The 24,810-nt window shown below is 29.7% G+C and overlaps 7 protein-coding genes across 7 annotated transcripts; all 7 read right to left on the bottom strand.

The window, feature by feature from the left end:
• Positions 1-9,774: 9,774 nt before the first annotated feature.
• Positions 9,775-11,680, bottom strand: LOC108557446 (cytochrome P450 9e2-like). The gene is made up of 6 exons (XM_017913952.1): positions 11,668-11,680; positions 11,345-11,500; positions 10,967-11,295; positions 10,468-10,912; positions 10,147-10,413; positions 9,775-10,088 (listed from the first exon to the last, which is right to left on the bottom strand). The coding sequence occupies exons 1-6, from the start codon at positions 11,678-11,680 to the stop codon at positions 9,925-9,927; spliced, it is 1,374 nt and encodes a 457-aa protein (XP_017769441.1). The 3' UTR covers positions 9,775-9,924.
• Positions 11,681-12,192: 512 nt separating this feature from the next.
• Positions 12,193-14,194, bottom strand: LOC108557484 (cytochrome P450 9e2-like). Its single transcript, XM_017914011.1, has 6 exons — positions 13,976-14,194; positions 13,614-13,777; positions 13,235-13,563; positions 12,729-13,173; positions 12,411-12,677; positions 12,193-12,356 (listed from the first exon to the last, which is right to left on the bottom strand). The coding sequence occupies exons 1-6, from the start codon at positions 14,173-14,175 to the stop codon at positions 12,193-12,195; spliced, it is 1,569 nt and encodes a 522-aa protein (XP_017769500.1). The 5' UTR covers positions 14,176-14,194.
• Positions 14,195-14,630: 436 nt separating this feature from the next.
• On the bottom strand, positions 14,631-16,852 carry LOC108557488 (cytochrome P450 9e2). Its single transcript, XM_017914014.1, has 6 exons — positions 16,627-16,852; positions 16,249-16,412; positions 15,869-16,197; positions 15,373-15,817; positions 15,050-15,316; positions 14,631-14,996 (listed from the first exon to the last, which is right to left on the bottom strand). The coding sequence occupies exons 1-6, from the start codon at positions 16,824-16,826 to the stop codon at positions 14,833-14,835; spliced, it is 1,569 nt and encodes a 522-aa protein (XP_017769503.1). The 5' UTR covers positions 16,827-16,852; the 3' UTR covers positions 14,631-14,832.
• Positions 16,853-18,198: 1,346 nt separating this feature from the next.
• On the bottom strand, positions 18,199-18,540 carry LOC108557447 (cytochrome P450 9e2-like). Its single transcript, XM_017913954.1, has 2 exons — positions 18,416-18,540; positions 18,199-18,362 (listed from the first exon to the last, which is right to left on the bottom strand). The coding sequence occupies exons 1-2, from the start codon at positions 18,507-18,509 to the stop codon at positions 18,199-18,201; spliced, it is 258 nt and encodes an 85-aa protein (XP_017769443.1). The 5' UTR covers positions 18,510-18,540.
• A 153-nt stretch (positions 18,541-18,693) lies between these two features.
• Positions 18,694-19,504, bottom strand: LOC108557448 (cytochrome P450 9e2-like). Its single transcript, XM_017913955.1, has 2 exons — positions 19,202-19,504; positions 18,694-19,140 (listed from the first exon to the last, which is right to left on the bottom strand). The coding sequence occupies exons 1-2, from the start codon at positions 19,502-19,504 to the stop codon at positions 18,694-18,696; spliced, it is 750 nt and encodes a 249-aa protein (XP_017769444.1).
• Positions 19,505-19,625: 121 nt separating this feature from the next.
• Positions 19,626-21,963, bottom strand: LOC108557487 (cytochrome P450 9e2-like). The gene is made up of 6 exons (XM_017914013.1): positions 21,698-21,963; positions 21,272-21,435; positions 20,892-21,220; positions 20,397-20,841; positions 20,074-20,340; positions 19,626-20,020 (listed from the first exon to the last, which is right to left on the bottom strand). Exons 1-6 carry the CDS (start codon positions 21,895-21,897, stop codon positions 19,857-19,859), a joined length of 1,569 nt encoding a protein of 522 aa, XP_017769502.1. The 5' UTR covers positions 21,898-21,963; the 3' UTR covers positions 19,626-19,856.
• A 426-nt stretch (positions 21,964-22,389) lies between these two features.
• On the bottom strand, positions 22,390-24,739 carry LOC108557486 (cytochrome P450 9e2-like). The gene is made up of 6 exons (XM_017914012.1): positions 24,373-24,739; positions 23,949-24,112; positions 23,571-23,899; positions 23,065-23,509; positions 22,742-23,008; positions 22,390-22,687 (listed from the first exon to the last, which is right to left on the bottom strand). The coding sequence occupies exons 1-6, from the start codon at positions 24,573-24,575 to the stop codon at positions 22,524-22,526; spliced, it is 1,572 nt and encodes a 523-aa protein (XP_017769501.1). The 5' UTR covers positions 24,576-24,739; the 3' UTR covers positions 22,390-22,523.
• Positions 24,740-24,810: the final 71 nt, after the last annotated feature.

Below are 24,810 nucleotides of genomic sequence, written 5' to 3' on the forward strand. Positions count from 1 at the left end.
TTTACTCGGACAAATCAACGGTCTTGAAGTTTCTTTTGTAAAATTGCAAATGTGTTTGTTTCATCTTACTTATGTCTGTACGCATCAGTATTCATAAATTTTGTAAATTTTGCATAAGCTATATAGTGTTTATATTAATATTTCCAAACACCAGCAAAATTTTAATTATCATAAAAGTAATGTGGTAATAACAACGAAAAGAAAAGCTTCTTTCGTTTCCAAATGAAAATAAGAAAAGTATTAATTTGCACAATCACCGACAGATCCGATGGCAGCGAACGAAGTTGCAGTTTCTTTTGTTGAAGTTTCAAATTTTTACTTGTCTTGAAGTGTGCCCGTGAGGCAAAGCTCATTCGGATCCGTAGCGCGTGTCGTTGGTGCGAAATTAAATGAGCCAGGTCGATATTGAACGACCTACCCTCATATCAAGACCGCACAAGGTTTACACACATCCACACACAGACATTTATATACATATGTGTGTGAGTATTGTGTGGGTGTGCGCCACCCTTGAGCCGCACTACCATGCATATTCCGAAATAGTAATTCTACCACTCTTCATTTACTCACCGCATTTGCAAATAAAGGAATGGCAGGTAGAAGGTTTAATTAAAATGCATCATTCCGCAAACAGTTTTACAATGGCTTATTATTAAGTGAAAGGCTCTATTTGCGAGTGGATAAAATGCAGTGGAATGATTGCAATACCTCGCTTAATGCTTAGTTCCGTCAATATGTTTGAAACCGTACTAATCGATTACATTAAATCCCAATAAGAATTGACTGAAATAAAAAAAAATAATTTTGTCTAGTATTTTTTATTAATTTTTATTTTACTCAATTAAAATTGAGTTTATTTTAATTTTTTTAACACGTACTGTAATAAATCCGCACTGATTGAAACCGCACTGTGCAATACTACAATACATCGTTTTGTTGTAGTGTAATGGTGGGTGAATGCAATTGTCGGAGATGATATTAGTAGACTTAAATCACCTATTTGGGGATCCGAAGTGTGGATAACCGTTCACCGGGTCTATGTGAGGCTTAGATATTGATGCGGTCTATTAAACGCTATTAGGATGGTAATGGCCGGCCATTATGTCCAGTAAATTCTCCGGGCTTCCATCGGATTAGCTTTTCTTTATGGAATTGAGTGAAAAGTTTTGGTAGTGATCCGACCGTCTGCTGCAACTTATGAACACAATTTTATTAGATAATATTAACTTTAAACTTTCGTAAAGTGTTTTAATTATATTTACTATTTTGTTCTAATACTATGACAAAAAAAACTAAAAATGTACAATAATTAAAATAATGCGTTTTCTATTTGAAAAACTTCTTTAAAATTGGATTAAAAATGTGTTAGTAAATTAAATTGGAATAAAATATTTTATAAAACTTCTGAAATAAATTGATAAAAATCATATAATCAAATATCTTTTCATTAAAAAATTATTTGAAATTCATAAATATAAAAGAATTACACTATTGCACTATAAAACTACCTAAATTACATAAAACAACTTATAAAATGATATAAACTCATATATATCTTTTTTTTTTCAAAATTTCATCCTTCATACATATTCATCGCTAACTTATTTGGAGTAGAGCTGGATTTTGATGGTAAATTGATCAAAAGCTTTTGATCAAAGCTGGTTGCCAAGTCCTGACATACTCCTATCATTCTTGTCTTGATCATATTTTACAATCTTGCTATATTTTTTATTAATTAATCTGATATTCCCATACACAATATTTTAACAGTATTATCTTTACAATCTTTTCAATAATCCACAACTTGTTTTCGTCTTAAAAAATGACTTATTTAGATTTATTTTTGTGTAAAGCAGAAATTCGTAAAATGAGAATTATTTTTTAAATAAATATAAACCAAATAAAGTTTAACAAATCGATTAGGTTAATAATTTTAAATAGTAAAAATTTTAAGATTTTATCAAATTTCAGAAATGTACAAGCGTCGATCATTCTTAAAAGATTTGTTTCTTTCTAATTAGAATGAAATAAACCCTTAAACAAAGTTAAATTAAATTTGATTTCTTTATGGCATGAACGACGCATACGCACTAATCACAATTCCAAGTTATTCCATGAAAATAACAAACAACCCTAAATCATCATAAAGCTTAAATCAACTCGCGTGTTCCACTCAATTGGTTGCATTCGTAGTTTAAATATCTGGTTTTCTCTATACAAATTGATGGTTAAAAATCGTTCGATTAATTATTTATTTTCAATGTATTCGAAAAAATCTATAACTTAACAAACAAATATATATTATTAATAAATATTATATTATGCATTTAGAATTGTTACAAATATTTTTATTCCATTGTATATACACATAATATAAATAATAAACATTGCAAAATCCATGTTAAATGCTAATTTGGGATTTGTTAACGTTTGTTAAAGAACATTTTAAATGGATAGAATTTGAAAATTCTAGGTCAGGGGTCAAATGAATATTTAAGTTTGAAAAGCTCATCTGAGACAATTAAAAATATCCAATAATGATTGGATATTTACAATTATATTGCCAATAAGATTGTAGATTTACCAAATAATTGATTAAATTCACACCCTTAAACTCAAGAAGAAGAGTGCAAACCTTGGACAAGTATTACGGGTGGATTCATGGTTCTATGGGATTCTTACCCACTAGAACCATTCACTTTTTTCATCAATCATCCAGTACCAGTACTTTCCTTGTATTATACCACAATGTTAATTGTATGTCTATACTAGCACATCAATTCATTCACTAATTTCTGTTAGTATCATCCTCGTTACTAGCCTTCATCAGGCTTTGCTCCGACTTTTTCCTTTATGAAGAGTACTCTTGATATGATGACTCAGCCCTTTGGATTGTCTAACAATGCAAACAATGAAAGTCTCTGATTCCACTAACCTTCTGAGATCTGCCTCTTCGTGTTTCATTCTCGTCATTTTCTGACACCTGAAAAGAGTATAAGTTATTCACGCTGTCATCTTCTTCGCAGTACAAGCACTTTTCATTCTCATTCTTCACAATGAAATCTAGAAAATTTATGGGATTGAGCGTAGGATCTAGGCTTCTTTTTCCAAGCTGTGCAATTTTTGCTGATGCTTTTCTAACAGTGTAGCTCTAGCAATGCCTTTGTTTACACCTATTTGTCTCTCATTTCTCTTTATAGTTAGTAACTCTATTGGAGGAATTAGCTTCTCATTATTTTCATCATTTTCCTTATTCTGCAACGCTTGACCAATTCCTAAATGGTGAACCTTCAACAACAATCTCCGTGGAACAAATCCGAAAAAAAAAACACTAGGTGGCAAGTGGATAAACCATTGCTTTGGAAAATAGAAATTCATAACTCCAGACAACACCGGTCATTGTCCAAAAATTCGAAGGAAGAATCAAGCGAGTTCTACACAAACTATATATTTTACCATTAGAATAAACTTTTTTTCCACACAGTAGAATCTATAGAATCTATAACCCATAATACATATAGAAGAAGTGTGTAGTAAGTCAACAAATATTTTACATAATTAAGAGGAATAAGAAAGTCTTTGATATTAGCAGAAATAATGTATTTTGAGTGCAATTAATTAAATTCGTTGTAATGATCTTTTTACGAAAATTCGTAAAACAAGAACAAAATCTTACAAACCTAAATCCATCTGATTGGAAATATTGACAAAGTATGGTTAAGTTAATATTTAAGAAAACAATTAATTATTTTGAAAAATACAGAAAGATATTTTAAATTCCAGTAGGTCTTTTGTAAACTGTTTGTAGTAAGGTGTAGAAAGAAACAGCATTTTGCACAACCTGAAAAAAAACAAATATAGGTACGTATATGTGAAAATTGTTAAGTAACTATTCCAATACCAGCATAAATGTTTCTAAATTCAGCGGAAATATTTTACCAATGTTAATTCGGAAAGCGTTATTTGAAGAATGTATAATTCTCCTCACTGCAGCCTTGATATCCTTATTCTGTGTTTGATGCCAATTCAAATTGTAGGCCTCGAATCCGAACCCAACGCACTGAAACGATATTTCGACATTACGTAATTAATCTCACTTATGCATCATACTTCATCGGCAATTAGGTTCCCCACTTGACAGAAAATAAATAATTGCACAAGTAGAACGATCGTGAACGAAACGTATTTGAAGGCCGTCATGAGGGTCGGTGGAAATCTATAATTATTATAAATTATTGGATAAATTTGTATGGTTTAATAAGGAATTTTACCCTTCTAAAGTAAATAAAAACAATCCGACGCAAACTGCAACGAAAGTTGACCAAAATTGATCTAATAAGATCATATAGTAAGAATCATTTAACAATTTTATGAACCTAAAAACGTTAGTTTAATAAAAAATACAAAGTAATTATGAATTTATGACCAAATACTTTAAAACTATATTATGTTGATCGACTAATCTGTACAGCGTATACAAGTATTCTTCAGGTGGTTTTACCGTCTCTACAGACAATTCTCTCATATGATACTTGAGTATAGTAAATTGTTCCACTAATCTAAATCCTAAGATAATAAAAGCACCATCCGCCGTTACGATTATAAAAAAGTATACTATGGCGTGAAATACTTGTGAACAATTCACTGCAACGTAACAAATAATATTCGAGTAATCGCAAATCGGATACCAATTCAAAGCAAAAGCTCTGCTTGGTGCAAAAATCGGTTTCAGCACGTAAAATAAAAGACTATAAAAGATCAAATAACAATACACCAAAAAGAATTTTCTCAACTTCTTCCTATTCATCAAAATCTTTGTTTTGAAATCATTGTTCAGCGATTCGGGTTGAATTAATAACTTCAAATTATCGAACAAGCTTTTGATCCTCTTCATTCCAAATTTAAATGAAAACAGTTTCGATAAAGCCTGAAACATAAATCATTAATTCTACTAAATATTACATAAATTACTTACTTGATATATAATAGGTGTGGCTTCAGTAGCTGCTGAAACGCTTTGAAAATTCGCAATTGTGTAAGTGGTGTAAAGTATACTGATACAAGAACTTAATAAAGTTATAAAAATAATAAATGTTCTGAAATGAGCCAACAGATTCTGCGATTGTGGATGCAAACCTGCCAGGTTTGCGACAAAAAGGATATCTTTCAAAGCGTCGCTCATGTCTTAAAGGATTTATGTTACTCTAATTACAAAGAAAGTCACCTCAAAGTTCATCTAATTTGTATGGAAGGAATACAAACTTTATGCTTAAAATCTTAAATTCAACCAGTAAGGATAATGAAAATAAATTTGGTTTCTCGTTGGTAAGAAAGACGCATACGTACTAATCATAATTCCAAGTTATTCCATGGAAATAACAAACAACCCCAAATCATCATAGGCTTTAAATCGACTTGCGTGTTTCACTCAATTGGTTACATTATTGTAGTTTAAATATACGCTTTTCTCTATGCAAATTGATGATTCAAAATAGTTCGATTAATTATTTATTTTTCCATTTATTCGAGATTATATACAATTTTGCGTATAAATAAATAAATATGTATATATTATTAATAAATATTATATTAAGAATTTGGAATTATTACCAATATTTATTATTTTATAAACTATTTTGGTCTTTGTCCAATTTTACTAAAATTAAACAACATTTGAATCGGAATGGGTGATTAAGAACTCATTGCTAACTAAAGTTATAGAAGTATTAAAAAATTCTAAAAAATATACTTTGGAGTATCTTAAATCAGTTCTGATTGACAATTTAGATTTACTTCAAAGATCAATTCAAACTAGACGTCAGCTATAATTGGTCTATGAGACAATTTCGCTGAGCTCATCTAACCACAAGAGCAGCCGTCCTTAACTTGCAAATGTCTGCTTCATCATAGCAAGAATTTATTACCACCGAATTAAATACACTTTGCTACATACAATACATTAAGCCCGCTTTTTTATGTCCCGTACGTACACCTACTAAATACTGGCATCTATTTTTTGCGTTCGTTCTGTGTCCTTTTATTATCCTGAACCGAAAAATCTGTGCTCGCAATTAATTTCGGCCCGGCTGTTTAATTTCCTCTTTTTCCTCCATTTATTTATTTTTATTCTGGTCTCTGTGCTGGATAATGTTGCGAGAGGGTTAAATGGGCTGGAAGATAAAAATGTAAACGTTTTGCGTGTCGGTTGTTGTTGCTGTTGTTGTTCTACTTTATATTTTTTTTTTGTTTTTTCTTTCGTTCTTCTTACAAGCCTTCTCCTCGTGCCACTTGTCCTCCACAATAATTAGCCGACTGGGTATAAATGGGAATACTGTCATGCGTGCGCTGTTGTCCTTAATGTGATTAGCCAATCGGTCTGAAACAATGAGTATGCTCAATTTAATCACGGCTCCCCCAAACGCATCCTTTTTTATCATGTCCAATCTAATCCTGATCTGCTTTTATATACGTTCAATTATATTATATAATGTATATCTATAAGAATAGAGTTTTATTTGAAAGATATTTTTTTTATTTCATACCAATAATTATTATATTATTTTAAAAGTAACAAATTGTGTAACATTAATGCATAATTATTAGGCATTTTTCATATGAATCCTTATGAGTAAAATGATTTCGAACATTTATGAACAATTTATTTTCGAGAACTGAGGTATTATTATATTTATTCGATAAATTAGTTCAAACTTTAATAGAATTATTTTTAATTGTATTGTATTATATAATATGAAAATATATGTTGTTTTGTGTTCAAAGTCAATTCCTTTATTGAATTATTGTGTAAAAGGAATAATATTTTATTTGTACAGTTGATTCTCAAAGCCTCAGTTCCCGAACCATTTGTTGGTCAAAATTATACAGTAAATCATATGAAGGAAATGCTTTCGGTTTTCGAACAACATTTATGAACAAATTATTTTCGAGAACTGAGGTACAACTATATTTATTCTATACATTAGTTGAAACTTTAATAAAATTATTTTTAATTGTATTATATAATATGATGTAACACCACGAGTGCTATCGCGTACGAAAATACAAATTATAAAATATCTTCAAAACCGGTTTAGGCGTGAGTTTCTGACGTGGGAAGATTCTGGGCGCCATTTCCTTTTATGTAGAGGAAGTACTCCAACTTCTACTTCTTCGGATCAACACACTTCTTATCTATTGAGATCCTTAACTACCTTGATATCACAGTTCTGGGCTCGCACAAATATAAAAAGTCTTCTCTACTGGAGACCTCAACCGTTTCTCTTCGTGGTTCTATCGGTCTCCCCGAAATTCTGGAGTCATCGTTGCACCGTGGAGCGTTGTTTTCAGTGTTGTCAACTTCACCACGTTACAATGAAAATGTAAGTTTTTTTTTATGTTCAATGTCATTTTTTATTGAATTATTGTGTAAAAGGAAAAATATTTTATTCGTACAGTTGATTCTCAAAGCCTCGGTTTCCGAACGACCTATAGACAACCGAAGGTCCATTGTATTTTATTACATAGGATGTTAATAGGTATAAAGGTAATAGTTATAGTATTTTCACATTTATTGTTTGAAATTCAAGATGATACTAAGTCGATTCCATTCATAGAATTATGACATAAAAGTTTTCTCGCAACTTGATCAGACTTAATAAAGAAAATTACATTTTTAGATAATTTCGAAATTAGTTAAATTAGTTATTAGTATACTTATTTTAATATTATAGCAGAATTTTTGGTTATTACAAAAATAAATAATTTATGTAATATAATGCAATATAAATATAGTAATAAATATAATAAAACTTTAAATTCCAATTAAATTATTCATAACCTCCCTTGATACTATAAAGTTAGTAATTATGATGAAAATATACAGTATGGTTAATAGAAAATCCTAAGGGTAAAGCGACGATAGAGTATAATTGGATTGTTACCTTACGTAACGGTCGATCGAGTTGCATAGTTCGTTTTAATCGGATTTGATATCGGAGAAGCGGCAGCAGCACCTCCTTAGAAGGTTTAGAGAGAAGCTCAAATAAAACGATGAAAGACTAGACTTGAGTAAAGAGGATAAAACAAGGATTTAATTGCTTCTTAATTGTCTCGTAATTGCCGCACACTTTGTTAAGAAGAAGTACGGAAAATAAACTAATAATGTAAAGAAAATTCGTTTCTTCAATTATTTATAATTGGATGTTTCTCTTTAACATTGCGACAAGAGTAAATTCTTATATTTTCAAGGGAATGCTATTATTAGTAGATCATAAGAAGAGCCTTTTTGCAGCAATTTTGTTGCGAATTTTCAACCAACTTTGAACACGAATTCCCGTTGCATAGTTTCGGCCCTTCCCGCTCGCTTCCCGGTTTGAAAACAGGAATTTTAGCTTACCGGAATGAATTGACAGCGGAATTAAAACATTCCGCACCGAATATCCCAGTTTCTTCATACGAAACTAAAAAAAAAAACTGTTGCAAAATAAAATTATTAATTTAAAGTATAACATATTTCAATTTATGCAATTATTATCTAGAAATTTAATAATTAAATTCTCTTTTCAATTAACAAAAAAAACTTCAGTATATTACACAAACTTTTTAATTAATATTAACAGTTTCAAGCAAATATTTTGTAATCAAGTAAATAAAGATATTTAAGAAATTATCCACAAACAAAGCTGTCTTGTTCATCATCTTAATCAATGTTTCTTATTCAAATTAAAAATAGATTTGTTTTGCAACTGGTGCTTGTGGGATCACGAAGTTTCTGCTCAAATTAGATTCAATGCTGTTGGGAATTCTTCCTCCCCATTTTTAGTGAAGAAGACTTATTGAAAAGAAATTATTTAAATTAGCCCTAAATAATATCAATGTGGAAAAGCTCCGACGATTCGTAACTGGTGTCACGAAAATATTTGGAAAATATGAGAGGGACCGATTTGTTTCTACCGCAACCCCAAATCTTCATACCCTTGGGAGGCGGGAAAATCGGCTTGCGTGTCCCATTAAAATGCTTCCTCCCTTTGCTAATCTTTTTTTGTTATCGGAGATTAAAAACTCCCAAATATAAGGGTTTATACATGCAAATTGCGGATTATAAACCAACGGCGATTACTTTTTTGTTTGTTTGGCTTTAATTATTAATTCATCCAATATTCCATTTAATTTCACCAAAGCTTACACATTTTTTTTAATATAATATAAAAAAGAATTGATACAAAATATGTATAGAAACGTAATGTTGCATTTGCTATAAATATCTGTCAACTACTGACATAAAGTCCCCATGACACTTAAGCTATTACACTGTACATGGTATAGTAGTTGGTACACCTGATAGACATTTATGACATATGTCATAAAATCATAATGTTGAGATATAAATATGTGTGAAATAAAACATTTCAGTCTTATGACACTATATCTATTCCAATTCCATATGGTGACATCTAATCCATCCATACTAGTTGGTACATCTGATAGACATTGTTGTCATATGTCACATATATGTAATATCATATTGATATCAACTACTATAATTGAGTCTGATGACACTGAACTTATTAGAATCAAATAGTTACATACGTCACAGATATGCAAAGTTTATTGAACTACATTGAACCTATTACAATTACATAATGTGATACTATAATATTATTGTAGTATAAATATATCAAATGATGAAAGATTTGATATATTTTCTTACGTATAAACATAATTTTGTTAATACCGAATTCACAAACTAAAAGTTACTTTTTATTATGTATAGCTTTTATACAACTTCTTATAATTAGTTAATTAATCTACAAACAATTGTTAGTGTAATCAATAACTTCTAATTATAAAAACAATCACAATCTTATGACATCAAATAAGTATAAATAAAGAAAGACTACGTATTATTAAGATGTATACAAAAACTTATAGTCGTTTCAGTCCAAGCCAAAATCCATTTTCAGAAGTTATGGCCATATTCTTGGCACTTACTTTCAGGGGAATAACAGTTTTTTCAATTGGAATTATACTGAAACTTCTCAACAATTGAAAAATTACAGCTTTGTTTATTAAAATTGCAAATCGTGAACCTAAAAAATATTTACAAAATAATAATAATAAAGTTATAATTATTTCATTACTACTTACCAATACAATTTCTAGGACCAGTACCAAAAGGTATATATGATGAAGCATTGATATTCCCACGATTCTCTGCACTAAACCTTTCTGGATCAAAAACTCCAGGATTTGGGTAAAAATCAGGATCTCTATGAATACCAAATGTTGGAAACCATATGACATCGTTCTTTTTTACCAAGTAATCTTTCTCATCACTTTTACTTGCTTTGATTGTGTAATCTTTAATGCATATTCTGTCAATCACGGCAGCTGCAGGCCATTTTCGTAATACCTCTAAAAATCAAATCATTGATATTTATAAGAAAATTAGAATTAAAACAAAATTACCAGAGATAACCATATCCAAATACTTCATCTTCATTAAAGCAACATAAATCAATTTTCCATTGCACTCTTCCAAAGTTTCTTGAATTTCTTTTCTCAGCTTTTCTTGTACATCAATATTAACAGCAAGTTCATAGGATAAGAAACATAGAAGATATGAAGTTGTATCAAAGCCGCCGACGAAGAAGATCAAAGCTTGAGCTGTTATATCTTCATTGGTGATTTTAATTTTATTAATTTTCTTATTCAAACTATATTCCTTCGTCTCAGCAAACGATTCTTTTACAGCAGTATTTTCCTCCTGCAATTTTCCACTTCTTGCTTCCAAAAGTAAATTAATCAAATCAGGTCTAACGATTTCTTTCTTCTCACGCATATCAATAGTTTCATTAATGACAGATCTGAAAAAGTCTCCAATTTCATCTGTAAATACTTTTAAACCTAAAATCCAAAAAATTAAATATTACAATTAATAATAATAAAAAATAATACAATTAATTACACTAATTAATTTAGGACACGCATTGTATAAGAAATAGTTGAACTGACGAAATCCACTGAAATCAAAGGCTTTACGTGATTTAACATAGAATTCATTTTCTCGATCATTCAAGGAATCGCACTGTATTCCAAAAGCGCAACTTGCAATGATATCATTTGTAGTTCTACTGTAAGCATCCTTCATTTCCAACGAAATTATATCATTATCTTGTTTCAGGTAATATTCAGCAAACTTTTCTGCACAATCGTTGATCAAATTGAACATAAAACGCATTTTGCTGCCTGTAAATGCTGGACTTAACGTTGCTCTCATATCACGCCAAGATTCACCTGAAAAAGATAATACAATTTTTGATATTTTATTAGGTCAAACTTATACCTCTCATAGCGAAGATATTTTTACTCCATAAAGAATCGACATCAGCCCTTGCATAAGCCATATGATCAGTGAAATACTCGAAATCTTTGATTGTTAACAATTTAATCAAATCAATGTCATTAACTAACAAAATTGGTTTTGTCAAATTATAAATACCAGAATATCTTAAAAAAACATAAATATTATAACATTTTTTTTTTAAATAAATTAATTTAAAATTTCATAATCACCTGTAATGTTTAAATTGCATGTAAAGATTCTCAATTAATTCAGAAAACGATTTTCGTCTAATCCAATTTTCGTAAAAACTTCCGAAAAATAACGCCGGTTTAGCATGTTGAATTCCTTTCTTTGCCCAATATTGATTAGGTAATACAAAGTAGTAATAAAGCAATACTATTACAATTAAAAACAATGTTAACACAATCATCTTTCATTTTCAACTGTCTTGTGTTAAGTATTGCTATAATATAATCTTTGTTTTCTTCAATTCTTATCATTCACAGTGTAAATAATGTTATTGTGATGTGAAATGTTTTTTATAAGCTGCATTTCCTGATTAACCAGATTATTTGAATTTATCAAAAGTTCAAATGTCAAGGAAATATATGATTAGAGACGACTGTGATTTTACAAAAAAATATGTATTCTCATTATTGACGTATTTACTTTTTCTTGTTGATTTTAAAATTCAAATCTGAAAATTACTTACAAATTTTAATAGAAATAAACAATACTCTCTACTTGTTTTAGGCTTTATTAAGCTACTCAATCTAACTTTAGTAAAAAATGAAATAATATTCGGTTTTAAAATTTAAAAATATATGATTTATTAAAATGTATATAAATTATAAACGTTTAAGTCCAAGCCAAAATCCATTATTAGCAGTAACATTTATTTGCTTTACACTTATTTTCATAGGAATATCAGTTTTCTCTGTTGGAACAATACTGAATCTTCTCAATAACTGGAATATAATAGTTTTATTTTCCATAATTGCAAATCTTGATCCTAAAACGTACAAAAATGTAGCATAAATAACTTAAAATTACTATTACAATATACCAATGCAGTTTCTAGGACCACTTCCGAAAGGTAAATATGCAGAAGCATTGATATTCCCACGATTCGCAGCGCTGAACCTTTCTGGATCAAACATCTCTGGATTCGGATAAAACTCAGGATCTCTGTGAATTCCAAATACTGGAATCCATACAACATCTTTTTTCTTTATCTGGTAATCTTGCTCATAGCTTCTGGTAGCTTTAATTGTATAATTTTTCGTGCATATCCTATCAAGTAAAGGCGCAGGTGGCCATTTTCGTAAAACCTCTACAAATCAATCAATTAATAAACTTTCAATTGAACTTTAGCATTAAGTACCAGAAATGATCATATCCAAATACTTCATTTTTATCAAAGCGTCGTAAGTAACTTTTCCATTACAGACTTCCAAAGTATCTTGAATTTCTTGCCTCAACTTTTCTTGTACATCTGGATTTACAGCAAGTTCGTAAGCTAAGAAACACATAAGAAATGAAGTTGTGTCGTAGCCACCAAAGAAGAAAATCAAAGCTTGAGCCATGATATCTTCGTTGCTGATTTGAATTTTGTTTGTCTTCCTATTTAAACTGTATTGTTCAGTTGCAGCATAAGAATCTTCCATGATGGTCGTTTCTTTCTGAAATTTTCCTTTCCTCGCTTCCAGGAGTAAATGAATCATATCAGGTCTAATGATTCCATTTTTCTCACGCACATGAATAGTTTCGTTGATGACACTTCTGAAGAAATTAGCAATGTCATCGGAAAATATTTTAAACCCTAACATCTAACCAAATAATAAATAAATAATATAAATCAACAGTTTAAAGATAATTAAAAATAAATACCTTCATAACTGTAGGAAAAGTATTGTACATAAAGAATATGTATTTACGAAAACCACTGAAATCGAAGGCATTTCGAGCTTTGACGTAGAAATCATTTTGACTATCATTCAAGGAATCGCACTGTATTCCGAAAGCGCAACTTGCTATTATATCAGTAGTTGCTTTTGTAAAAGCATCCTTCATTTCCAAAGAAATTATATCTTTATTCTGTTTCAAGTAAAATTCTGCAAAATGTTCGGCAGAATCGTTAATCAGATTGAACATATTACGCATTTTGCTACTAGTAAATGCTGGACTTAGTATTGATCTCATATCGCGCCATGGTTCTCCTAAAAGTAAAATTAAAATATAATGTAATATAACAAATTTAAATACATACCAATCATAGCAAAGAGACCTCTGCTCCACACAGGGTCTACTTCTTCCCTTGCATGATTCATATGGTCAGTAAAATAATCAAAGTCCTTGATGGTAATGGTTTTGATCAAATCTAAGTCATTAATTATCAAAATTGGTGTTGTCAAATTGTATATACCACAATATCTGAAAAAAAAAATTAAATTAATATAAAAAAATTAATAGTTTTAGAGTTCTAGGTATATACTAAATAATTCCTAATCATACCTAATTATATTTAGTTACACCTAGTTATACTTAGTCATAAAAAAGCAAAGAGATTTCCAATTGATGACGAATTAAAGTTTTATAATAATTAAGAAATTAACTAACTATAATATTTACCTGTACTGCTTCAACTGTTTGTAGAAACTTTCAATCAAATCTGCAAAAGATTTTCTTTTGATCAAGTTTTCGTAAAAATTTCCAAAGATAGGTGTTGGTTCTACATATTGAATACCATTATTTTTCCAATATCGATGCGGTAGTACAATGTAAATATAAAACAATGCTACTAAAACTAAAATCAATGCTAACCAAATCATATTCGAGTAGCAAATGTGTCTTCCACAATGTGTGGAAGACATATATACTCTTATATATACTCCTTCTTAATCTCTTTCGTAACATGCATGATAAGTCGCGTTTATGTTGTTGAATTGACGAAATCATCTGTAATCAGAGGCTTTACGTGATTTAACTTACAGAAAACTCAACATGCAATGATATCATTTGTAGCTCTAGTGTAAGCATACTTCATTTCCAAAGAAATTATTACTTTATTCTGCTTCAAGTAATCCGGATTGAACATATAACACATTTTGCTGCTAGTATATGCTGAGCTGTCCATTATATGTTGATCTCATATAACGGCAGAGTTCTACTGAAGATTTAGATTTTTTAAAAGTCATTAAATATAACGTATAGATAAGAAATAAGCTCACTATTTATTTATTTTAATTATAAAAATAATACAATTATTTTACATTAATGTAATGGATGGTAGCTAAGTGCAATCATCTTACTAGTTATAACTGTAATATATAATCTGCAAGTATTTAACACTAAGTAGTTACTACTAAGTACTTACTATTTTCTAGGAAGCTAGTTTATCCTTTTTTGTATTATTATGAAGATTTTACAAAATAAATGCAATAAAAAAACAGAAACAGAACTATATGATTAATTAAAATGTATACAGTTTATAACCGTTTAAGTCCTAGCCAAAATCCATTCTTAGCAGTAAGATTAAATTGCTGTGGACATATTTTCAGAGGAATATCAGTTTTCTCTGTTGGAACGATACTGAATCTTCTCAATAATTGGAATATAATAGTTTTATTTTCCATAATTGCAAATCTTGATCCTAAAACAAACAAAATATTACATAAATAATTCAAATTTACTATTATAACATACCAATGCAGTTTCTAGGACCACTTCCGAAAGGTATATAAGCAGAAGCGTTGATATTCCTACGATTCTCTGGACTAAACCTTTCTGGATTAAATAACTCTGGATTAGGATATAACTCAGGATCTCTGTGAATTCCAAATATTGGAATCCATATAATATCCTTTTTCTTTATCTGGAGATCTTGCTCATAGCTTCTGGTAGCTTTAATAGTATAACCTTTCGTGCATATCCTATCAAGTACAGGCGTAGGTGGCCATTTTCGTAAAACCTCTGAAAATCAATCAATTAATTTACTTAAATAAAATATTAACATTATCTTTAAGTACCAGATATTATCATATCCAAATATTTCATCTTCATCAAAGCTTCGTAAGTAACTTTGCCATTACAGTTTTCCAAAGTATCTTGAATTTCTTGCCTCAACTTATCTTGGATGTCTGGATTAACAGCTAGTTCGTAAGCTAAGAAACACATGAGATATGAAGTGGTATCGAAGCCACCAAAAAAAAAAATTAATGCTTGAGCTGTAATATCTTCATTGCTAATTTGAATGTTGGTTGTCTTTCTATTTAAATTGTATTCTTCAGTTGCAGCAAAGGAATCTTCCATTGCGCTCGTATCTTTCTGCAATTTCCCCTTCCTTACTTCCAGGAGTAAATGAATCATATCAGGTCTAACGATTCCGTTTTTCTCGCGCACATCAATGGTTTCATTGATGACACCTCTGAAGAAGTTGCCTATTTCATCGGAAAATATTTTAATGCCCAACATCTAACAAAATAATCAAAATAAATCAATATTTAAAAAATTAATGACAAGTACCTTCATTAATTTAGGACACGAGTTATACAAAAAAAATATGTATTGACGAATACCACTAAAATTGAAGGCTTTTCGAGCTTTCACATAGAACTCATTTTGACGATCATTCAAGGAATCGCACTGTATTCCGAAAGCGCAACTTGCTATAATATCATTAGTTGCTCTTGTGTAAGCATCCTTCATTTCTAACGAAATTATATCTTTATTCTGTTTCAAGTAAAATTCTGCAAAATGTTCGGCAGAATCGTTAATCAGATTGAACATATAACGCATTTTGCTACTAGTAAATGCTGGACTTAATGCTGATCTCATAACGCGCCAAGGTTCTCCTAAAAGTAAAAATTAAAATTTTATGTAATCCCACAAATTTAAATGCATACCAATCATAGCAAAAATATTTCTGCTCCACAAAGGGTCGACTTCTTCCTTTGCATTGTTCATATGGTCAGTAAAATAATCAAAGTCCTTGATGGTTATGGTTTTAATCAAATCTAAGTCATTTACTAGCAAAATTGGTGTTGTCAAATTGTATAAACCAGAATATCTGAAAACAATCATTATATAAAAATTATATATAGTTTTACACAGTTATACTAAATCATACCAAATTATACCTAGTTATACTTAGTCATACCTTGTCGTTCCTAATTATATCTAGTTACACCTAGTTATACGTAGTTCTTGAAAAAGCAAGGACATTTATGGTAAATCATTGAATATAGCGCATAGGTAAGAAATTAAGTAACTATAATATTTACCTATACTGCTTCAACTGTTTGTAGAAACTTTCAATCAAATCTGCTAAAGATTTGCTTCTAGTCATGTTTTCGTAAAGACTTCCGATGATAGGCGTAGGTTCCACATGCTGAATACCTTTCTTTTTCCAATATCGATGCGATAAAACAAAATAAATATAGAGCAATGCTACTAATACTAAAATCAATGCTAACAGAATCATATTCGACTAGCAAATGTGTCTTCTACAATGTGTGTAACGTACATTATATATGCCTCATCTTAATCTCTTTCGTCACGAGCGTGATAAGTCACAGTTATGCAGCATAATTCAAGCGATAATCATGCAGATATTAATAGAAGAGAGAAAAACATGTTTGTTCCTGTCTTGTATTTGACGTAACTACTAAAATCTTTTAAAACTAAACCAAAATCTGTGCTGCGATAATACATTGAATTAATTCCTACTTGTAACTAAAGTTGGGAGAGTTTTAATTTCTACTATTGAATCGTTTTGACAAGTAATTAATTTATTTATTTTAATTACAAAATATTAATATTTTTAATCAGTTATTCCAAAATTTACCGTTAAAAATTATTTATCAACATTCCTTGTTCAAGATTTTCTGCATGTTTATAAGATAAGGAATATAGATGATAAGAAATTGTATCAATGAAGAAGATTAAAACTTGTTATATCTGCATAAGTCATTTTAGTTCAAACTATATTATCACATCAAATGATTGTTTTACAGTCTTCTGCAATTTTCCATTCCTTGCTTACAAAATTAAATCAATCTCATCTGGTCTAACTATTCATTCTTTGCCAAATATTGATTAGCTAACACAAAATAATAATAAAGGAATGTTAATACTATTAAAAACAATGTTAACACAATCATCTTTGATTTTCAACTGTCTTGTGTTAATTGCTTCAATTATTGAATATAATCTTTGTTTTCTTTAATTTTTATCATGCACAGCGTTAATAATGTTATGGTGATATGAAATGTATTTTTAGATAATAATATTTATTGCGTATTTCTATTTCAATACTTTTAATGCAAAACTAAAACGCAACTTGCAATGATATCATTTGTAGCTCTCTTCATTTCCAAAGGAATTAAATTATTATCTTGTTTCAGGTTAATAACAAATCTCATCAATTATTGTTTTTATTAATATTTTGTTAAATAAATTAATTTAAATTTCTTAAATCACCTGGAATGATTAAATTATTGTAAATACTTTCAATTAAACCAGAAAACGATTTTTGTCGAATCTAATTTTTCTAAACATATCCGAAAAATATCGTCTGTTAACCACTTTGATTCATTTCATTGCCCTAAGACTTTAGTAGCATTAAACAGTCTTTTCAAAATAATATTTTTAACCAATTAATTTCAAAATAAATATACAAATAGTACAAATACAAGTAAAAGATCCTAGCTAAATTCATTCATGTCAATATTTATAGATGAAGTGTATAATCTGAAAAATTGAGCGTACCTTTTTATAATCATTTTGAAATATCAATATAATAAAAAAAAACTTTAACTTTTGAAATGTATAATTTACCAAAATGTATGTACAATTTATAATCGTTTAAGTCCAAGCCAGAATCCATTTTTAGCAGTAACATTCAAATGCATTAGACTTATTTTCAAAGGAATCTCAGTTTTCTCTGTTGGAACAATATTGAATCTTTTCAACAACTGGAATATAATAGTTTTATTTTCCATAATTGCAAATCTTGATCCTAAAACAAATCAAATATAGTATAAAAAATTCAAATATACTATTATAACATACCAATGCAATTTCTAGGACCACTTCCGAATGGTACATATGCAGAAGCGTTGATATTTCTACGATTCTCTAGGCTGAATCTTTCTGGATCAAACATCTCTGGATTAGGATAAAACTCAGGATCTCTGTGAATATCTGGTAATCTTGCTCATAGCTTCTGGTAGCTTTAATTGTATAATCTTTCGTACATATCCTATCAAGTATTGATATAGGTGGCTATTTTCGTAAAACCTCTGAAAATCAATCAATTAATTTACTTAAACAAAATATTAACATTATCTTTAAGTACCAGATATTATCATATACAAATACTTCATCAAAGCTTCGTAAGTAACTTTGCCATTATAGTCTTCCAAAGTATCTTGAATTTCTTGTCTCAACTTATCTTGGATGTCTGGATTAACAGCCAGATCGTAAGCTAAGAAACACATAAGATATGAAGTTATATCGAAGCCACCTAAGAAGAAAATCACAGCTTGAGCTGTAATATCTTCGTTGCTGATTTTAATGTTGGTTATCTTCCTATTTAAACTATATTTTTCAGTTGCAACAAAGGAAACTTCCGTGGTGCTCGTATCTTCGTGCAATTTTCCCTTCCTCGCTTCCACGAGTAAATGAATCATATCAGGTCTAACGATTCCATTTTTCTCACGCACATGAATAGTTTCGTTGATGACACTTCTGAAGAAATTAGCAATGTCATCGGGAAATATTTTAAACCCTAACATCTAACCAAATAATAAATAAATAAAATAAATCAACAGTTTAAAGATAATTAAAAATAAATACCTTCATAACTGTAGGACAAGTATTGTACATAAAGAATATGTATTTACGAAAACCACTAAAATCGAAGGCATTTCGAGCTTTGACGTAGAAATCATTTTGACTATCATTCAAGGAATCGCACTGTATTCCGAAAGCGCAACTTGCTATGATATCAGTAGTTGCTTTTGTATAAGCATCCTTCATTTCCAAAGAAATTATATCTTTATTCTGTTTCAAGTAAAATTCTGCAAAGTGTTCGGCAGAATCGTTAATCAGATTGAACATATAACGCATTTTGCTGCTAGTAAATGCTGAGCTGTCCATTATATGTTGATCTCATATAACGGCAGAGTTCTTCTGAAGATTTAGATTTTTTAAAAGTCATTAAATATAACGTATAGATAAGAAATAAGCTCACTATTTATTTATTTTAATTATAAAAATAATACAATTATTTTACATTAACAAGTAATGGATGGTAGCTAAGTGCAATCATCTTACTAGTTATAACTGTATTATATAATCTGAAAGTATGTAACACTAAGTAGTTACTACAAAGTACTTACTATTTTCTAGGAAGCTAGTCAGTTTATCCTTTTTTGTATTATTATGAAGATTTTACAAAATAAATGCAATTAAAAAACAGAACTATATGATTAATTAAAATGTATACAGTTTATAACCGTTTAAGTCCAAGCCAAAATCCATTCTTAGCAGTAACATTCAATTGCTGTGGACATATTTTCAGAGGAATATCAGTTTTCTCTGTTGGAACGATACTGAATCTTCTCAATAATTGGAATATAATAGTTTTATTTTCCATAATTGCAAATCTTGATCCTAAAACAAACAAAATATTACATAAATAATTCAAATTTGCTATTATAACATACCAATGCAGTTTCTAGGACCACTTCCGAACGGTAAATAAGCAGAAGCGTTGATATTCCTACGATTCTCTGGACTAAACCTTTCTGGATCAAATAACTCTGGATTAGGATAAAACTCAGGATCTCTGTGAATTCCAAATATTGGAATCCATATAATATCCTTTTTCTTTATCTGGAGATCTTGCTCATAGCTTCTGGTAGCTTTAATAGTATAATCTTTCGTGCATATCCTATCAAGTACAGGCGCAGGTGGCCATTTTCGTAAAACCTCTGAAAATCAATCAATTAATTTACTTAAATAAAATATTAACATTATCCTTAAGTACCAGATATTATCATATCCAAATACTTCATTTTCATCAAAGCTTCGTAAGTAACTTTGCCATTACAGTCTTCCAAAGTATCTTGAATTTCTTGCCTCAACTTATCTTGGATGTCTGGATTAACAGCTAGTTCGTAAGCTAAGAAACACATGAGATATGAAGTTGTATCGAAGCCACCAAAGAAAAAAATTAATGCTTGAGCTGTAATATCTTCATTGCTAATTTGAATGTTGGTTGTCTTCCTATTTAAATTGTATTCTTCAGTTGCAGCAAAGGAATCTTCCATTGCGCTCGTATCTTTCTGCAATTTCCCCTTCCTCGCTTCCAGGAGTAAATGAATCATATCAGGTCTAACGATTCCGTTTGTCTCGCGCACATCAATGGTTTCATTGATGACACCTCTGAAGAAGTTGCCCATTTCATCGGAAAATATTTTAATGCCCAACATCTAACAAAATAATCAAAATAAATCAATATTTAAAAAATAATGTTAAGTACCTTCATTAATTTAGGACACGAGTTGTACAAAAAGAATATGTATTGACGAATTCCACTAAAATCGAATGCTTTTCGAGCTTTCACATAGAAATCATTTTGACGATCATTCAAGGAATCGCACTGTATTCCGAAGGCGCAACTTGCTATAATATCATTAGTTGCTCTTGTGTAAGCATCCTTCATTTCTAACGAAATTATATCTTTATTCTGTTTCAAGTAAAATTCTGCAAAATGTTCGGCAGAATCGTTAATCAGATTGAACATATAACGCATTTTGCTGCTAGTAAATGCTGGACTTAGTGCTGATCTCATAACGCGCCAAGGTTCTCCTTAAAGTAAAAATTCAAATGTTATGTAATCCCACAAATTTAAATGCATACCAATCATAGCAAAAATATTTCTGCTCCACAAAGGGTCGACTTCTTCCTTTGCATGGTTCATATGGTCAGTAAAATAATCAAAGTCCTTGATGGTTATGGTTTTAATCAAATCTAAGTCATTGACTAGCAAAATTGGTGTTGTCAAATTGTATAATCCAGAATATCTGAAAACAATCATTATATAAAAATTATATATAATTTTACACATTTATATTAAATCATACCAAATTATAGCTAGTTATACTTAGTCATACCTTGTCGTTCCTAATTATATCTAGTTACACCTAGTTATACTTAGTTCTTGAAAAAGCAAGGACATTTATGATGAATTAAATACTTATAATATTTGTTATTTATGTATTTATATTTATTTTAAATCATTGAATATAGCGCATAGGTAAGAAATTAAGTAACTATAATATTTACCTATACTGCTTCAACTGTTTGTAGAAACTTTCAATCACATCTGCTAAAGATTTGCTTCTAGTCATGTTTTCGTAAAGACTTCCGATGATAGGCGTCGGTTCCACATGTTGAATTCCTTTCTTTTTCCAATATCGATGCGATAAAACAAAATAAATATAGAGCAATGCTACTAATACTAAAGTCAATGCTAACAGAATCATATTCGACTAGCAAATGTGTCTTCTACAATGTGTGTAACATACATTATATATGCCTCATCTTAATCTCTTTCGTCACGAGCGTGATAAGTCACAGTTATGCAGCATAATTGAAGCGATAATCATGCAGATATTAATACAAGAGAGAAAAACATGTTTGTTCCGGTCTTGTATTTGACGTAACTACTAAAATCTTTTAAATCTAAACCAAAATCTGTGATGCGATAATACATTGAATTGATTCCTACTTGTAACTTGAATTGGGAGAGTTTTAATTTCTGCTATTGAATCATTTTGACAAGTAATTAATTAATTTATTTTAATTATAAAAATAAAATAATTGTTTTTTACAAACATTAAGATAATCATACTATTAATATTTTTAATCAGTTATTTACATATTTGCCTTTAAAAATTATAATATTTTTAACTAATTAATTTCAAAATAAATATACAAAGAGTACAATTACAAGTAATAGATCCTAGCTAAGTTCATTCATCTTAATATTTATAGTTGTAGTATAATCTGAAAAATTAAGCGTACCTTTTTATAATGATTTTGAAATATCAATATAATAAGAAAAACTTCAACTTTTGAAATGTATAGTTTACCAAAATGTATGTACAATTTATAATCGTTTAAGTCCAAGCCAAAATCCATTTTTAGCAGTAACATTCAAATGCTTTGGACTTATTTTCAAAGGAATCTCAGTTTTCTCTGTTGGAACAATACTGAATCTTTTCAACAACTGGAATATAATAGATTTATTTTCCATAATTGCAAATCTTGATCCTAAAACGTACAAAAATATAGCATAAATAACTCAAAAATACTATTACAATATACCAATGCAATTTCTAGGACCACTTCCGAATGGTAAATATGCAGACGCGTTGATATTTCTACGATTCTCTAGGCTGAATCTTTCTGGATCAAACATCTCTGGATTAGGATAAAACTCAGGATCTCTGTGAATACCAAATACTGGAATCCATATAACATCTTTTTTCTTTATCTGGTAATCTTGCTCATAGCTTCTGGTAGCTTTAATTGTATAATCTTTCGTACATATCCTATCAAGTATTGATATAGGTGGCCATTTTCGTAAAACCTCTGAAAATCAATCAATTAATTTACTTAAATAAAATATTAACATTATCTTTAAGTACCAGATATTATCATATCCAAATACTTCATCTTCATCAAAGCTTCGTAAGTAACTTTGCCATTACAGTCTTCCAAAGTATCTTCAATTTCTTGTCTCAACTTATCTTGGATGTCTGGATTAACAGCCAGTTCGTAAGCTAAGAAACACATAAGAAATGAAGTTGTATCGAAGCCACCTAAGAAGAAAATCAGAGCTTGAGCTGTAATATCTTCGTTGCTGATTTGAATGTTGGTTATCTTCCTATTTATACTATATTCTTCAGTTGCAGCAAAGGAATCTTCCGTGGTGCTCGTATCCTCGTGCAATTTTCCCTTCCTCGCTTCCACGAGTAAATGAATCATATCAGGTCTAACGATTCCATTTTTCTCACGCACATCAATGGTTTCATTGATGATACCTCTGAAGAAGTTGGCCATTTCATCGGAAAATATTTTAATGCCCAACATCTAACCAAATAATAAATAATTAATATAAATCAACAGTTTAAAGATAATTAAATATAAATACCTTCATTAGTTTAGGACAAGTATTGTACATAAAGAATATGTATTGACGAAGACCACTGAAATCGAAGGCATTTCGAGCTTTGACGTAGAAATCATTTTGACTATCATTCAAGGAATCGCACTGTATTCCGAAAGCGCAACTTGCTATGATATCATTAGTTGCTCTTGTGTAAGCATCCTTCATTTCCAAAGAAATTATATCTTTATTCTGTTTCAAGTAAAATTCTGCAAAGTGTTCGGCAGAATCGTTAATCAGATTGAACATATAACGCATTTTGCTGCTAGTAAATGCTGGACTTAGTGTTGATCTCATATTGCGCCAAGGCTCTCCTAAAAGTAAAAATTAAAATTTTATCAAATCCAACAAATTTATTCATACCAATCATAGCAAAAATATTTCTGCTCCACAAAGGGTCGACTTCTTCCTTTGCATGGTTCATATGGTCAGTAAAATAATCAAAGTCCTTGATGGTTATGGTTTTGATCAAATCTATGTCATTGACTAGCAAAATTGGTGTTGTCAAATTGTATAAACCAGAATATCTGAAAATAATCATTATATAAAAATTATATATGGTTTTACAGAGTTATACTTAATAATACCAAATCATACCTAATGATAACTAGTTATACCTAGTCCTACCTAGTCATTCCTAATTATATCAAGTTACACCTAGTTACACCTAGTTATATTTAGATGAATTAAAGACTTATAATATTTGTCAATTATGTACTATTTTGATTTTTTTTTAAATCATTCAATTTATTGTATAAGTAAGAAATAAACAAGCTATAATATTTACCTGTACTGCTTCAACTGTTTGTAGAAACTTTCAATCAAATCTGCTATAGATTTGCTTCTTATTATGTTTTCGTAAAGACTTCCGAAGATTGGCGTCGGTTCCACATGTTGAAGACCTTTCTTTTTCCAATACTGATGCGGTAATATGAAGTAAATATAAAGCAATGCTATTAATACCAAAATCAATGCTAACAGTATCATCATCGAGTTGCAAATGTGTCTTCTACAATGTGTGTAACATACATTATATATGCTTCTTCTTAATCTCTTTCGTCACGAGATTTGATAAGCCGCAGTTCTTGATTAATATTCAATAATATAGCTTACAAAAAAAATATTTATCTTTAATGCACTGATAACAACCTAAAAAGAAACAACACTTTATTCAAAGTCCGAAGTATTAATTGTTAGTATTTAAATTAATTTTAAGCAATGAACG

The sequence above is a fragment of the Nicrophorus vespilloides genome, unplaced genomic scaffold (assembly GCF_001412225.1).
Source record: "Nicrophorus vespilloides isolate i.1.1-1 unplaced genomic scaffold, Nicve_v1.0, whole genome shotgun sequence".
Classification (NCBI taxonomy): Eukaryota; Metazoa; Arthropoda; class Insecta; order Coleoptera; family Silphidae; genus Nicrophorus; species Nicrophorus vespilloides.

What these genes read in the sequence shown, in the direction of transcription:
- LOC108557447 (XM_017913954.1), bottom strand. Translation starts at nt 18,509, where the DNA reads ATGTTTGATCCAGAAAGATTCAGCCTAGAGAATCGTAGAAATATCAAC. An exon ending in TGGTCCTAGAAATTGCATTG is followed by an intron (nt 18,363 to 18,415) that starts GTATGTTATAAT and finishes GATTTGTTTTAG; the next exon opens with GATCAAGATTTGCAATTATG.
- LOC108557446 (XM_017913952.1), bottom strand. An exon ending in AAATATCTTCGCTATGAGAG is followed by an intron (nt 11,296 to 11,344) that starts GTATAAGTTTGA and finishes TATCTTTTTCAG; the next exon opens with GTGAATCTTGGCGTGATATG. An exon ending in TGGTCCTAGAAATTGTATTG is followed by an intron (nt 10,089 to 10,146) that starts GTAAGTAGTAAT and finishes AATATTTTTTAG; the next exon opens with GTTCACGATTTGCAATTTTA.
- LOC108557488 (XM_017914014.1), bottom strand. Translation starts at nt 16,826, where the DNA reads ATGATTCTGTTAGCATTGATTTTAGTATTAGTAGCATTGCTCTATATT. An exon ending in CGTGTCCTAAATTAATGAAG is followed by an intron (nt 15,818 to 15,868) that starts GTACTTGTCATT and finishes TTATTTTGTTAG; the next exon opens with ATGTTGGGCATTAAAATATT. An exon ending in TGGTCCTAGAAACTGCATTG is followed by an intron (nt 14,997 to 15,049) that starts GTATGTTATAAT and finishes TGTTTGTTTTAG; the next exon opens with GATCAAGATTTGCAATTATG.
- LOC108557486 (XM_017914012.1), bottom strand. Translation starts at nt 24,575, where the DNA reads ATGATGATACTGTTAGCATTGATTTTGGTATTAATAGCATTGCTTTAT. An exon ending in CTTGTCCTAAACTAATGAAG is followed by an intron (nt 23,510 to 23,570) that starts GTATTTATATTT and finishes TTATTTGGTTAG; the next exon opens with ATGTTGGGCATTAAAATATT. An exon ending in TGGTCCTAGAAATTGCATTG is followed by an intron (nt 22,688 to 22,741) that starts GTATATTGTAAT and finishes TGTACGTTTTAG; the next exon opens with GATCAAGATTTGCAATTATG.
- LOC108557487 (XM_017914013.1), bottom strand. Translation starts at nt 21,897, where the DNA reads ATGATTCTGTTAGCATTGACTTTAGTATTAGTAGCATTGCTCTATATT. An exon ending in CGTGTCCTAAATTAATGAAG is followed by an intron (nt 20,842 to 20,891) that starts GTACTTAACATT and finishes TTATTTTGTTAG; the next exon opens with ATGTTGGGCATTAAAATATT. An exon ending in TGGTCCTAGAAACTGCATTG is followed by an intron (nt 20,021 to 20,073) that starts GTATGTTATAAT and finishes TGTTTGTTTTAG; the next exon opens with GATCAAGATTTGCAATTATG.
- LOC108557484 (XM_017914011.1), bottom strand. Translation starts at nt 14,175, where the DNA reads ATGATTTGGTTAGCATTGATTTTAGTTTTAGTAGCATTGTTTTATATT. An exon ending in AAACAGTTGAAGCAGTACAG is followed by an intron (nt 13,778 to 13,975) that starts GTAAATATTATA and finishes TTTTTTTTTCAG; the next exon opens with ATATTGTGGTATATACAATT. An exon ending in CTTTTCCTACAGTTATGAAG is followed by an intron (nt 13,174 to 13,234) that starts GTATTTATTTTT and finishes TTATTTGGTTAG; the next exon opens with ATGTTAGGGTTTAAAATATT.
- LOC108557448 (XM_017913955.1), bottom strand. Translation starts at nt 19,504, where the DNA reads ATGGACAGCTCAGCATTTACTAGCAGCAAAATGCGTTATATGTTCAAT. An exon ending in CTTGTCCTACAGTTATGAAG is followed by an intron (nt 19,141 to 19,201) that starts GTATTTATTTTT and finishes TTATTTGGTTAG; the next exon opens with ATGTTAGGGTTTAAAATATT.